The sequence below is a fragment of the Kogia breviceps genome, chromosome X (assembly GCF_026419965.1).
Source record: "Kogia breviceps isolate mKogBre1 chromosome X, mKogBre1 haplotype 1, whole genome shotgun sequence".
NCBI lineage: Eukaryota > Metazoa > Chordata > Mammalia > Artiodactyla > Physeteridae > Kogia > Kogia breviceps.
This window is the reverse complement of record NC_081330.1, coordinates 41,423,961-41,437,451: the sequence shown is the minus strand read 5'-3', so window position 1 is coordinate 41,437,451 and position 13,491 is coordinate 41,423,961. Positions and strand designations below refer to the sequence as shown.

General features: G+C 39.2%; 1 protein-coding gene across 1 annotated transcript; it reads right to left on the bottom strand.

The window, feature by feature from the left end:
* Positions 1 to 12,454: 12,454 nt before the first annotated feature.
* On the bottom strand, positions 12,455 to 12,766 carry LOC131748067 (histone H2B type W-T-like). Its single transcript, XM_059050161.1, has one exon. The coding sequence runs from the start codon at positions 12,764 to 12,766 to the stop codon at positions 12,455 to 12,457; it is 312 nt and encodes a 103-aa protein (XP_058906144.1).
* Positions 12,767 to 13,491: the final 725 nt, after the last annotated feature.

The window sequence follows — 13,491 nt, the reverse complement described above, 5'->3', positions numbered from 1 at the left end:
TTTATTGATTCCTTTTCTCTCCTCTGGTGGTTTCTTAAAGAATAGGGACATTGTTGAGGGGTTTTTTTTCTTTTTCTCCAACCAACCTCTCTTGGATTTATCCTCCATGCGAGGTATTTCAGGAAACCAAATAATGTTAAAAAAAAAAGAATTTTAAATTTGTTAACCATTAATTAGTTTTAACCATTTTATGAGTAAACCGTTTTTCATTTGTGTTCTCGGTTTGAGGACTGTGATATTGCTCTTTCTTCCACCTGTATGTAGCAGGATCATCCAGAGATTCTTATGTGAGACAAAGTAACCGATCAAAGGCAGTAACAGATATAAAAACCACACGTACCCGTTTATTCTCCTTCAACATATCTCAAATCCTAATTGAGTTCAATACATAAAATAGGACCCCAAAGCAGTGTAAACTGAGAGAAAACTAATTTCCTGGAGTCAAGGACCATAACTTGTGAAATTTCTTTGTACCTAATTCAGATTTCTCTGAATCTTTTCATTTTTAAAAATTATTTTTACTTTTTGCAGTCTTTATGTTTTCTGTTTTCATCCAGAAATCTTGACTGAACTGCAGTTGTGCATGGATGAAGGGATCATCCACTGACAGCAGCTGTAACCAGCATGTCCAGAGCAGCAGCCCACCAGGGACTGGCAGCCCGTGAGCCAAAGCAACTGGCCCAGAGTGTGGTGGGGCGTCCAGAGCTGAACTAATAACAGCCTTTCTGTGATACTCAGCCCGGAGATCAAGTTGGAAAGAGGTGTGATAGTTCACTTGTGGTTTTTCCCTTCAAGTAGTAGCTTTTAACCATGGTGGTCTAAGTACAGTCATCCGGATCTGGAGGGGTGGGACTTGTCTCTAGCTCCTTGCATGAAAGTAAGAGGAGGGTGTTCAGCAGTTAAGATAACTAAGGTGACTCCTTCCTCTACCTCAAGTAATTTGAATGTTAATGCTTCTAATAATATTTATTGAAGTTCATATCCATTGTGTTTTCTTCTTGGTGCATTGACTTTTGTGTGTGTGTCTTTTCTCTTTCTATAAATACGTTGCTGAATTTCAAAGGATTTGTTGATTTTCCCATTCCGTTTTTCAAAATAATTTATTTCTGGCTCCCCACGTCGCTGGAGAGAGAGAAGGCACTCCATGATTACAGTCCTTTGTAATTTACTCTGGTTTTCAGTAGAGATTAATATTTCATATATTTAAAACTATTCATTTGTCATTTTAAAATAAGCAACAAGGATATGCTGTTCAGCAGAGGGAAATATAGCAGTTCTTTAATAATCACTTCAAAAAGAGTATAATGTATAAAACTTTTCAATCACTTGGTATAAACGTGAGCTGATATAATATTGTAACTCGCCTATACTTTGAGAAAACATCGAGAAATTCAAAGGATATTCTCAGTACCACTGGAGTAGGATGAAGCAACCTGTGAAGGATGTCCCTCTCAGCCACACAAAGAGAGAAAAGCTAGATAAACTACAATATTCCAACCTTTTCTTGAAGCCAGTTTTAGTGCTTTCTCTATGTCCGGCTTTATACAGTTTTACGAGGCCTAACTCATTTACCTATGAATTTCATTTCCCAATTTATTCTCATCCTCCCAGAGCGTATTATGGAATTCTTCAGTAGTATTTTATGTGTGACATGCAATAGAAAGTGTGGAGAGCAGTTGTGTACATCAACTACCCCTATTATACAGTTTCAACATATCCCAGTTTTAGCACACATCCAAATATATAAATGCGGACTGAAAATAGCTTACAGAAGTGGCAAAACACAATTTTCACGAACATTTCACTTTTCTGAGTCCCTGGTTTGGGAAACTATTTAAAGAATTCCCACAGATGCATCTAATCAGTTCTTCCCTAGCAGCAGAGAATCTTTCCCTCTTTACATGAAACCTTTCAGGACCTGCAGTTTTTCATCCTTTGGAGAATGTCCAGTGAGAGCAGCTCATGCTCTGGTCTCCACTGGGGGTCTGGCAGCCTGTGAGCTACAGCCTTCGGCTCGAAATGGTGTCCAGTGACCAGGGCTGAGCAGGTAATAGTTTTTGTATGATAGTCAACCTGGAGATTAAGGAGTAATGAACTGTGATAATTTACCTCATTTTATTTTTTAATTTTTCGGTTCCTTACTTATGTTTAATCATGGGGATCTAAGGAGTTAAATCCAGAGGAAGTCATTTCTTCAGCCCCTTCCTACCGTTTAAAGGAGTTATATCAGCAATAGAAGACATACTCTGTCTGCTTTTACCTCAAGTGGTTTGAATGTTAACGTTCATATCTGTTCTTTTCCATTGTTTTATCTTCGTGGCCCAGGAAGATTTTTATTTGTGTCATTTTTCTCTAAGTGTACTGCCGAAATACAAAGAATTTGCCGATTTATTGTGTGTTTTAAACAGATTACTAGTTTACCAGAACTGTTGAGAGAGGACAATCCGTGGGATTTCAGTCTTCTGCAATATATTCCGATTTGCTTTAAAGCCCAATACTTCATTATGACTGTGCAGTGTTTCATTTGAACATGTAGAGTATGTTGTAAATAACCTTTTTGACTAGGAGGCAGAAGCCAGTAAAGGATGTGTCTCAGGCAAACACTGAGACAAAAGACTTATAAACTGCAAAATTCAAAAATATTTGGGGGTCATTCTGTAGAGAGACCAGAAACCAAATATTCCAGCTTGGACAGAGCACCACTGGCTGAAGAGTAAAATGGGAGGCAGGACAGGACACTAGAGAGAGTTCATGCCCAATTGCAAGTAAGAAGGGTGCCAGTATCTCCCCCAGCGATCTCTTTGAGATCTCTAGACATAGGATTTAGGCAAATAAAGCCCCTCATGAAGGTCATTACTTATTACTATTCGGGAAAGATGAAACTTAAAAGGGTTTGAAAAAAGGAGCACTTGCTGCACAACTTGCCATTAAAATCTGCCATGAAATCAAGTGCATACCTTCCTCTGTGTAGGAACTACACAGAGTTCCAACTACAAATTGTTGTACACACTGGGGAAAAAAAAAATTCAGAACTCCAAACTCTTGGTAGAGCCAGGTGCCTTTTCTGAGAAACAAGTGTGGACCACCTTGAAGAGAGCTGACTACAGAAAATCGCTTAATGTCTAGCATGGTAATGGTTGCTGCATCAAAATGCCAGTTTCTCTCCATATGGAACAGAGATGCATTACCTAGGTTATTTTAGTGTGCTGGTCTCAAGGCTATGGTCTCTGTAAAAACATTCTAAGAGACCTAATACACCAGGACACTGCTGTTGTGCTTTGCGTGTTTTGCATTTGTGGATTCCGAAATGAAATAGGATCATTTTTGTGACATATTACAAATCCAGCATACTAGAGCTGAAGAGTGAAGACTGGGCGTGCAAGGGTGAGCAACACGTGGGAAATCGAGAAAGGAACAAAGGTGATGGGAATTTAGTTACTTATGCCCTTGAATTTGGGTAGCGGGAGTGAGGGATTGTGATTATCCACTTCAGTGGGTGCTTGAGGAAAGAAGGGCACCTAGTGAGCAATCTTGATCTAACGGTGAAGTTTACTGTAAAGACAAACTGAGGGAGAGCCCTCACTGCCTAATCAACTAATTAGAAGCATCAACGCGTGGATAATAGTATGGCTAGGACAAGAATACCGCCTTCGAACTCTTTTCTCCAGTACCCATGTTATGGAATTCATTTAAAATGTGGATCCAAACATGGTAAACGAATAACTAAATGCGAAAGTTCTAGGAAAAAAATGGATCGCAGATTCTAATCTACCCAGGCAAAATTTAATCTTGGAACTGAAGGGTCTGCTCACACTGTTTCTGGTAATCTCTTTCTATTCTTTTCAGTCTTTACTCTTAAAAACCGCCTTGTTGACACCTTGTATGAGCTGTTTGTATATTTTGGAAATTAAGCCCTTGTAGGTCATTTGCAAAAGTTTCTCCCATTCCATAAGTTGTCTTTTCATGTTGTTTATGGTTTCCTTTGCTGTGCAAAAGCTTGTAGGTTTCATTAGGTCCCATTTGTTTATTTTTTATTTAATTTATATTGCCTAGGAGACTGACCTAAGAAAACATTTGTATGATTTATGTCAGAGAAAGTTTTGCCTGTGATCTCTTGTAGAAATTTTACGGTGTCATGTCTCTTGTTTAAGTCTTTAAGCCATTTTGAGTTTATTTTTCTGTATGTTGTGAGTGTGTGTTCTAATTTCATTGATTTACATGCAGCTGTCCAACTTTCCCAACACCACTTGCAGAAGAGCCTGTCTTTTTCCCATTGTATACTTTTGCCTCCTTTGTTGAAGTTTAAATGTCTGTAGGTGTGTGGGTTTATTTCTGGGCCCTCTATTCTCTTCCATTGATCCATATATGGTTTTTTGTGCCAAAACCATGCCATTTTGATTACTGTAGCTTTCTAGTATTGTTTGAAGTCTGGAAGGGTTGTGCCACCTGCTTTGTTCTTTTTCTTCAGGATTTCTTTGGCAGTTCTGGGTCTTTTATGGTTCCATATCAATTTTAGGTTTATTTGTTCTGGTACTGTGAAACATGTCATGGGTAATTTGATTGGGATTGCATTAAATCTGTAGATTGTTTTGGGTAGTATGGCCATCTTTACAATATTATTTCTTCTACTCTAAGAGCATGGGATATCTTTTCATATTTTTAATTATGTTCAATTTCCTTTCTTAATATTTTAGAATTCTCAGTGTGTAAGTCTCTCACCTCCTTGCTCAGGTGTGTTCCTGAGTATTTTATTTTGGGGGCTGCAATTTTAAAAGGTATTTCTTTTATATTCCCTTTCTGATAGTTCATTGTTAGTGTAAAGAAATGCAACGAATTTCTGTATGTTAATCTTGCATCCTGCTACCTTGCTGACTTCGTTTATCAGCTCTAGTAGTTTTTGTGTGGAGTGTTTAGGGTTTTCTCCATATAGTGTCATGTCGTCTGCATATAAAGACAATTTTACTTCTTCACTTCCAATTTGGGTACTTTTTATTTCTTTTTCTTCTCTGATTGCTGTGGCTAGGATTTCCAATAGTATGCTGAATAGAAGAGGTGAGAGTGGGCATCCTTGCCTTGTTCGAGATTTTAGCTGGAAGGCTTTCAGCTTTTCACTGTTGAGTGTTATATTGGCTGTGGGTTTGTCATAAATGAATGCCTTTTATTATGTTGAGATATGATCCCTTTATACCCACTTTGGTAAGAGTTTTTTTCATGAATGGACGTTGAATTTTTCAAATGCTTTTTCTGCATCTATTTAGATGATCAAGTGGTATTTGTCTTTTCTTTTGTTGATGTGGTGTATCACATTGATTGATTTGTGTATGGTGTACCATCCTTGTGAACTTGGGATGAATCCCACTTGCTTGTGGTGTATGATTTGTGTGTGTGTGTTGTTGGATTCAGTTTGTTAATATTTTGTTGAGAATTTTTTCATGTATATTCGTCAAATATATTGACCTGTAATTTTCTTTTTTGGTGATGTCTTTGTCTGGTTTTGGTATCAGGGTGATGGTGGCTTCATAGATTGTCTTTGGGAATGTTCCCTTCTCTTTAGTCTTTTGGAAGAGTTTGGGAAGGATTGGTATAAGTTCTTTGTATGTTTGGTAGGATTCACCTGTGAAGCCATCTGTCCCTGGACTTTTATTTGTAGGGAGTTTTGTTTTTGTTTTAGTGTTTGTGTTTCTTTTACAGATTCTATTCCACTTCTAGTGATCAGCCTGTTCAAATTATCTGTTTCATAGTAATTCAGTTTTGGTGGGCTGAATGTTTCTAGAAACTTGTCCATTTCTTCTAGGTTGTCAAATTTGTTGGCATATAATTGTTCATAGTATTCCCTTATTTTTTTTGTACTTCTGCGGTATGAGTTGTTATGTCTCCATTTTCATTTCTTATTTTGTTTGTTTGGGTTCTCTCTCTTTTCTTCTTGGTGAGCCTGGCCAGAGGTTTGTAAATTTTGTTTACCTTTTCAAAGAACTAGCTCTCGGTTTTATTGCTTTTCTCCTATTTTTTAATACCTGTTTTATTGATTTCCTCTGTGATCTTTATTATTTCCTTCCTTCTGCTGACTTTAGGTTTTATTTATTCTTGTTTTTCTAATTCTTTAAAGTGGTTAGGTAAGTTGTGTATTTGAGATTTTTCTTTTTTAAGGAAGGCCTGTATCGCTATGAATTTCCCTTTAAGACCTGCTTTTCCTGCATCCCATAGATTTGGTATGGTTGTGTTTTCATTGTCATTTGTCTCAAGGTGTTTTTATTTATTTATTTATTTATTTTCTTTTCTTTTTTTTTGTGGTACGCGGGCCTCTCACTGTTGTGGCCTCTCCCGTTGCGAAGCACAGGCTCCGGACGTGCAGGCTCAGCAGCCATGGCTCACGGGCCCAGCTGCTCCGTGGCATGTGGGATCTTCCCGGACCGGGGCACGAACCCGTGACCCCTGCATCGGCAGGCGGATTCTCAACCACTGCGCCACCAGGGAAGCCCTCAAGGTATTTTTAAATTCCTTTAATTCCTTCTTTGATTTCCTTGTTGACCCACAGTTTTTTGGTGTTATGTTGTTTAGGCTCCATGTAGTCGGGGTTTTCTTTGTTTTTTTTTTTTTTTTTTTCTCATTTCTTTTCCCGTGGTTGATTTCTAGTTTCATGTCCTTGTGGTCAGAGAATATGCTTGAAATAATCTCTATACTCTTAAATTTTTGAGTTTTTGTTTTTTGCCCTAGCATATGGTCAATCCTAGAGAATGTTCCATGTGCACGTGACAAGAATGTTCATTCTGGTTTTTTAAGGTACTGCCCTGCAAATATCAATTAAGTTTAACGGTCCTATTCTATCATTTAGGATCTCTCTTGCCTTATTGATTTTCTGTATAGAAGATATATCCATTGCTGTGAGAAGGGTGTTAAATTCTCCTTCTCTTGTTGTATTCCTGTTAATTTCTCCCTTTATGTCTGTTAGTAGTTGTTTTATGTATTCAGGTGTTCCTATAGTAGGTGCATATATGTTGACGAGTGTAAAATCCTCCTCATGTATTGATCCTTTCACCATTATATAGTGTCCCTCTTTATCTTTCTTTATGGCCTTTGTTTTAAAGTCTATTTTGTCTGCCATGACTGTGCAACCCCCACTTTCTTGTCATTTCCATTTGCATGACATATCTTTTTCAATCCCCTCACTTTCAACCTATGTGTGCCCTTTACCCTGAAGTCAGTCTCTTGTAGGCAGCATATTATAGGCTCTTGTTTGTTTTGGTTTTTTTTTTTTTTAATCCAATCTGCCACTCTATGTCTCTTGACTGGAGCATTTAGTCCATTGACGTTTAAGGTAATTATTGATATATATATATGAATTTATTGCTATTTTAAACCTTGTTTTCCAGTTGATTGTTTCTTCTCTGTTTCTTTCTTTATCTTTTTGTAGTTTGATCATTTCCTTTTATTGTATGCTTGTGTTTTTTTTTCTTTTTGGTTTTAGTGAATCTATTGTATGTCTTTGATTTGTGGTCACCCTGTTTTTCGAGTATAACCCCTTCCTATATCTACCTGTTTTAGAGTGATAATCATATAGGCTCAAAGACATTCTAATAAAAAAGGAACTCTATATTTTCTTACTCTACTCCCCAACATTTTATGATTTTGATGTCCTCTTTTGCATCTTCTTGTTTATCCTTTCATTGTTCATTGTGGTTATCATGCTTTTCCCAAAAGTGTTTTGATTTCTAAAAATCTGTGTATGGGCTTATTTAAGTGGTTTATTTTCCAATTGTGATTTTCTCTTTCCTATAGATTCTTGCTTATTTTCTGTTTAGAGAAGACCTTTTAATATTTCTTTTAGAATAGATTTAGTATTGCTGTGTTCTTTTAGTTTTTGCTTGTCTGAGAAATCTTTCCTTCTATTCTATATGATTATCCTGATTGGTAGAGTATCGTAGGTTGCAGATTTTTCCCTTTTAGGATTTTGAATATATCTTTCCACTCCCTTCTGGCCTGCAACTTTTCTGTCGAGAAATCAGCTTATAGCCTTATGGGAGTACCCTTGTAATTAACTCTTTGTTTTTCTCTTGCTGCTTTTAGAATCCTCTCCTTATCTTTGAATTTTGTCATTTAATTATAATATGTCTTGGTGTAGGTCTGTTTGGGTTCATCTTGTTTAGGACCCTCTGTGCTTCCTGTACCTGGATTTCTGTTTCCTTCTTTAGTTTTGGGAAGTTTTCAGCCATAGTATCTTCAAATACATTTTCGATCCCCGTTTCTCTTTCTTTCCCATCTGGAATCCCTATTATGTGTAGTTTGGCATACTTTCTATGATCCCACAGATCTCTTATATTGCTTTCATTTCTTTTTTCATTTGGCTTTCTGTCTGCTCTTCTGATTTTGTGATTTCCATTCTTCTATCTTCCAGATGACTTATTTGTTCTTCTGCATTATTCATTCTGCTATTCATTGCCTTTAGCTCAGCTTTCATCTCAGCAAATGAGTTTTCAAATTTTTCTTGGCTCCCCCTTATAGTTTCTAGCTCCTTTGGATAGTACTCTGCATTTCTGTCAATGGCCTTTCTTAATTCCTTTAGTATTTTCATTATCTCCTATTTGAAATCTGTATTTATTAAACTGAAGAGGTCTGTTTCATTGTTTGTTCTTTCAGGAAAATTCTCTTGGTCTTTTAAGTGGGAGTGGTTCTGCTTCTTCATTTTACTTATATTTCTCTTACCCTATGAGTTTAGGGGAAACAATTTTCTTCTGTGGTCTTGGAGGGCTATTTATATGTGGGAGCATCCCTGTGTAGCTGCCGTGGGTTTGATATTTTTGTTGCGAGGGCTGTTTTTCATATGGATGCCTGCTGCCTCTTTCCTCAGCATGTGCTGGCCATTATCCCCTTGATACGGGGTGGGCAGATAGGGCAGCTGGTGCCGGATCCTGGGGCTCTTGGCAGTGGTGGCTGCTCATGTGTGTCTGCGGAGCCTGCAGTGGTAGAGGAGGTGGCTCACGAGTGCTCCTGGAGCTTGTGTAGGTGGTGTTCTGTCACCTGAGAGCACATGCAGGGGACAAGGCTGCAAAGGTGGGTCCTATCCCTCTCCTCACCCCCCCCCCCAACAATGGTGCCTGGCCTCTAAGGTGAGTCCAGGTTTCCTCCAAGTACATGCTCAGCAGCGCTTGTAGCAGACTCGAGCCTCTTCAGACTGTTTCTGCACAGCCAACCCCAGTCCTCTCCCCGGGTCTGATCTCCAAAGCCCAAGTTTCTGCACCCAGCTCCTGCCCACACTGGTGGATGCACATCTCAGGCAGGCCAGTGCACGGTTGCAGCATTGACCATCTGTGCAGTTCTCTGTCTGTTCTGGCTGCCGCAAACCAATTTCTGTGCTCTGCTGAGAACCTCCAAGCTTCCCATTAGTCCCAGACCACCTCCCCGCTGGTGAGGGGACTTCCCGTGGTATAGGAACCTTTCCACTTTCACAGGTCCCTCCCTGGGCACAGGTCCCATCCTGATTCCTTTCTGTTTTCTTTTTTCCTACCAATCTATGTGGAGATTTTCTTGAACTTTCAGAAGCTTGAGGTCTTCTGCCAGTGTTCAGTAGGTATTCTGTGAGAATCACTCCCCAAGTAGATGTATTTTTGTTGTATTTGTGGGAGGAGTGACTTTCACATCCTACTACTCCACCATGTTGATCACTCTCTCCTGTCTTCACTTTCTTGCATCAGTGTCTTATACTTTTCCGAGTATATGTCTTTTACCTCCTTAGGTAGGTTTATTCCTAGGTATTTCAGTGTTTCTGATGCAATCATAAATGGGATTGTTTCCTTATTTCTCAATTCATACAATTTATTCTTTCCCAATCGAGAAACTTTTTGATTTTTAGAACACAGACCTTCAGGAGCTGCAATTTTGCATCACTGGATAATGAGAGTATCCAGTGAGAGCAGCTCAGGCTCCACCCTTATGCAGCCATTGAGATACTGGCTGCCCGTGAGCCACAGCTATTGGTCCAAGGAGTGGTGGAGTGACCAGGACTGAACCAATAAAAGCCGTCCTGTGATAGTCAGCCAGAAAATTGAGGCTGAAAGTGTAGGATTCTCTGTCAGCTGGTTTTGTTACTTGACTTGTTTTACATTTTGGTGATTTAAGGATAGAAATCCAGAGCACATAGTGCCCCGTGTCTCTGGACAGTTGCATCGAATAAGAAGATGATGGTCAGCAAATAAAGATTTTTTTTTTCTTTTTCTTCTAGAATTTGAATGTAAATATTCAAGTGAATGTTAATACATTAATATTATCATTGTGTATTTCCTGGCACAGTGCCTCTTTACTTGTATAATTTTTCTAAAAATATATTGCTGATTCTTGACAAAGTTGATGATTTTCTAATTGTTTCTTTAAAAAAAATTCATTTCTAGCTTCATACTTTGTGAAGCAAGAACATATTGTGGGATTCATTCCCTTGAAATGTTTTATAATTTGCTTTAAAGCTCAGTACGTTATCACCAGTGTTAAGAGTTTTATTTGAACATATATGATAAGTTAAAATAACAATTGATTTGGATGTAAAAACCTTGGAAGGATATCACCCTTAGCCAAAGAGTGAGACTAAAGCTGAATAAACTACAACAATTTCATGGACTCATCAAAAGAGAGATACGACTCTCACAGAAGAAGACCACACATGTAGAATTCTGCATATGACAGAGAACCACTTGCTCTAGAGAAAGATGAGGGCAGGTCAGGAAACTAGAAAGAGCTTCATTGAGAATTGCATGAATGCAAGGGTCAATTTTACTTCCAGAGCTCTCTTTGATAGCAATAGATCAGGAATTAGGACAAATAATCCTCCTATCAAGATTTTAGCTTATTATTATTATGGAGTAGTTTTAAAAGCTTATAAAGCATTTAAGAAAACTGAGTTAGCTGCACAGTAAATCTAGAAAAGTTATCATATGATGAAACCCAATTTATATTTTAAAGCAGGACAAGAAAATTTCAAGATAAAATTCTCTCACTGTGTCCATCTGGGCCTCCACCCTCCCTCCCTAATGTGTAGTGTACATATGCATTTCACATTCACTGGATCTCCTTAAAGACGTGAATGTCTGCTCAAGCATAAAAATTGTTTTGTTACCTTTCTTCTGACACTAGCAATGTAACTTGTTCAAAGAATAGTGTTCTTTCCCATCTCTGTAGGTGGTCATCATGACTTGCTGTGTGTTCTCTCTTGACGGATGGAGGAAACTGGAGGTCAGTTAAAAGAAAAAAGAATTGGAAAAGTATTAACTATTTTGAAATTCAGCAATATACCTATAGAGAAACCAAATCTAAAAAAGTCAATGCACCAAGAAGAAAACACAGCAGATGTTAAATTAAATAAATATTATCATAAGCATTAACACTCAAATTACTTGAGGTAGGAGAAGGAGTCATCTTACTTCTCTTAACTGCTGAACATCCTCCTCTTATTTGGGTGCAAGGAGATGCAGACATGTCCCACTACCAAATCTGGATGCCTGTACTTAAATCACCATGGTGAAAAGCAAGTACTTGAACAGAAAAACAACAGGGAAGCTATCACACCTCCTTGCTACTCTATCTCGGGGTTGAGTATCACAGGAAGGCTGTTATTGGTTCAGGCCTGGTCACTCCACCACTCTTTGGACCAATAGCTGTGGCTCACGGGCTGCCAGTGCCTCCTTGGCTGCATCAGTGGAGGGTGGGGCCTGAGCTCCTCTCACTGGATACTCTCATCATCCAGTGATGCAAAATTGCAGGTCCTGAAGGTCTGTGTTCTAAAAATCAAAAAGTTTCTCGATTGGGAAAGAATAAATTGTATGAATCTGAATGAATTCCAATAGTAATTTCAGAAACCAGTGATTTAAAAAAGTGAATTGTTTCTTGGAAGTTTCAGGTAGCTATTTTGTAATATGTTTGAGTACTCATTTGTGTATTTAAATGACTTAATATTATGGGACATGTCGAAAAAGGTTGAAGAGGGATGTATTGGTGGGCTTATTTGCTTCCTCATTTTATCTCTGGCTATATCACACATAAAGTATCTCTAGCAAATTCCACAGCATCCTCCCAGCGAATGAGAATTAAAATGCAAGATAAAATTAATACAAAAATAATTTAGACCTTAAGGAATTCTATAAAGGCTGACCTAGAACTAAAATGACTGTTCAGGTAAGCTATGAAATGCAATATGCTTAAGGAATATTCACAATTTTCATTGGAACAGACTGCACTACGGGCATATATTCAAGTAGAATTGATAATGTTTGATGTTTACTTCAACTTAAAAACGTTTTAGTGATGGGCAGAATGACACAGGTCGCAAAACGAGAGTCAATTTGACTCTTCAGTGCTACAGGTCTTTTCCTGACAAGTGAGTGGCTCTGAAAAGACCCTTAGGTTTGCGAGGCTCAGGTGGTTCTGAAGCAGCTCATTTGAGGATGGTGTGCCAGATGACTGCCTTGGTGGCCTAGGACATGGCGTGCTTGCCAATCTCCCTGGGCAGCAGCAGGGGCGCGGAGGTCTGGATCTCTCTGAAGGTGGTGGTGGAGCGCTTGGCGGAGCTGGCCAGGGGTGCAGACTCCTCGGCGATGGGCTCGAAGATGTCCAGGCCCTCGTGAACCTGCTTCAGCACCCTGGGGAAATAGGTGATGAAACTGTCTGGGCAGCAGCGGCGACAACACCTTGGCGTCTTCTGCTTTGGGCTCTTCGGTTCGGCTTCTGTGGGCTCTTTGGTGCCGAGGCTTTCCTCAGCCGGAGTCTCACGGCAGGGCTCGGCCATGTCGGAGGCAACTTCCCCACAGCTCAGAGGGAAGGACAATGAGGCTGCTGAGGGCCAGTGGCCGGGTTTATAATCCCTGCCTTCTCTGATGTCACAGGCAATGTCCATATCTGATTGGATAAAATGCAAGGCAGGGAGGCCTGTCACTAAGGCACTCCATGTCACATGTTATTGGATGCCACCCTGCTTGGCCTCCCATCAACCAATCACAGTGGAAATCTGGTGACCTTTAAACTTTCCGTGACCTCCACTAGAAAAATCTTTGAACTGTGCCGCATGTAGGAAAAGGTCATCCGTTCCCTTCAGGTGGTTTATGCCTACTATTTATGCATGAGAACTTTGAAAAGATGTCCCCGAAGTCACCTACATTGAAGAAAAATCAGTTTGAGTACCCTGAGAGGGTCTCCATGACTCAAACCTTTGCCACCATCAAAATGACTCTGGCCACTTGGGGGCCATTTTACTCAATACAGAATTTTCTCTTTCCATGGCTGAGCCACCGTGGCTTGAGCAGGAACTCTCTGACTTGGTCAGCAGAGTGCTCCTTAAAATCAGTCATAGGACATAACTGACCAGCCCTTACCTCCAATTCTTATCAAACTTACAGGGAATCAGAGAGAATAGTAAAACCGCCTTCTCCAAAGACAGGCCACAAACAGAAATCGAATACTTGTACATAAATACTAAAAATATTTAACATTTAGCAAATGTTAATTTTTTAACAT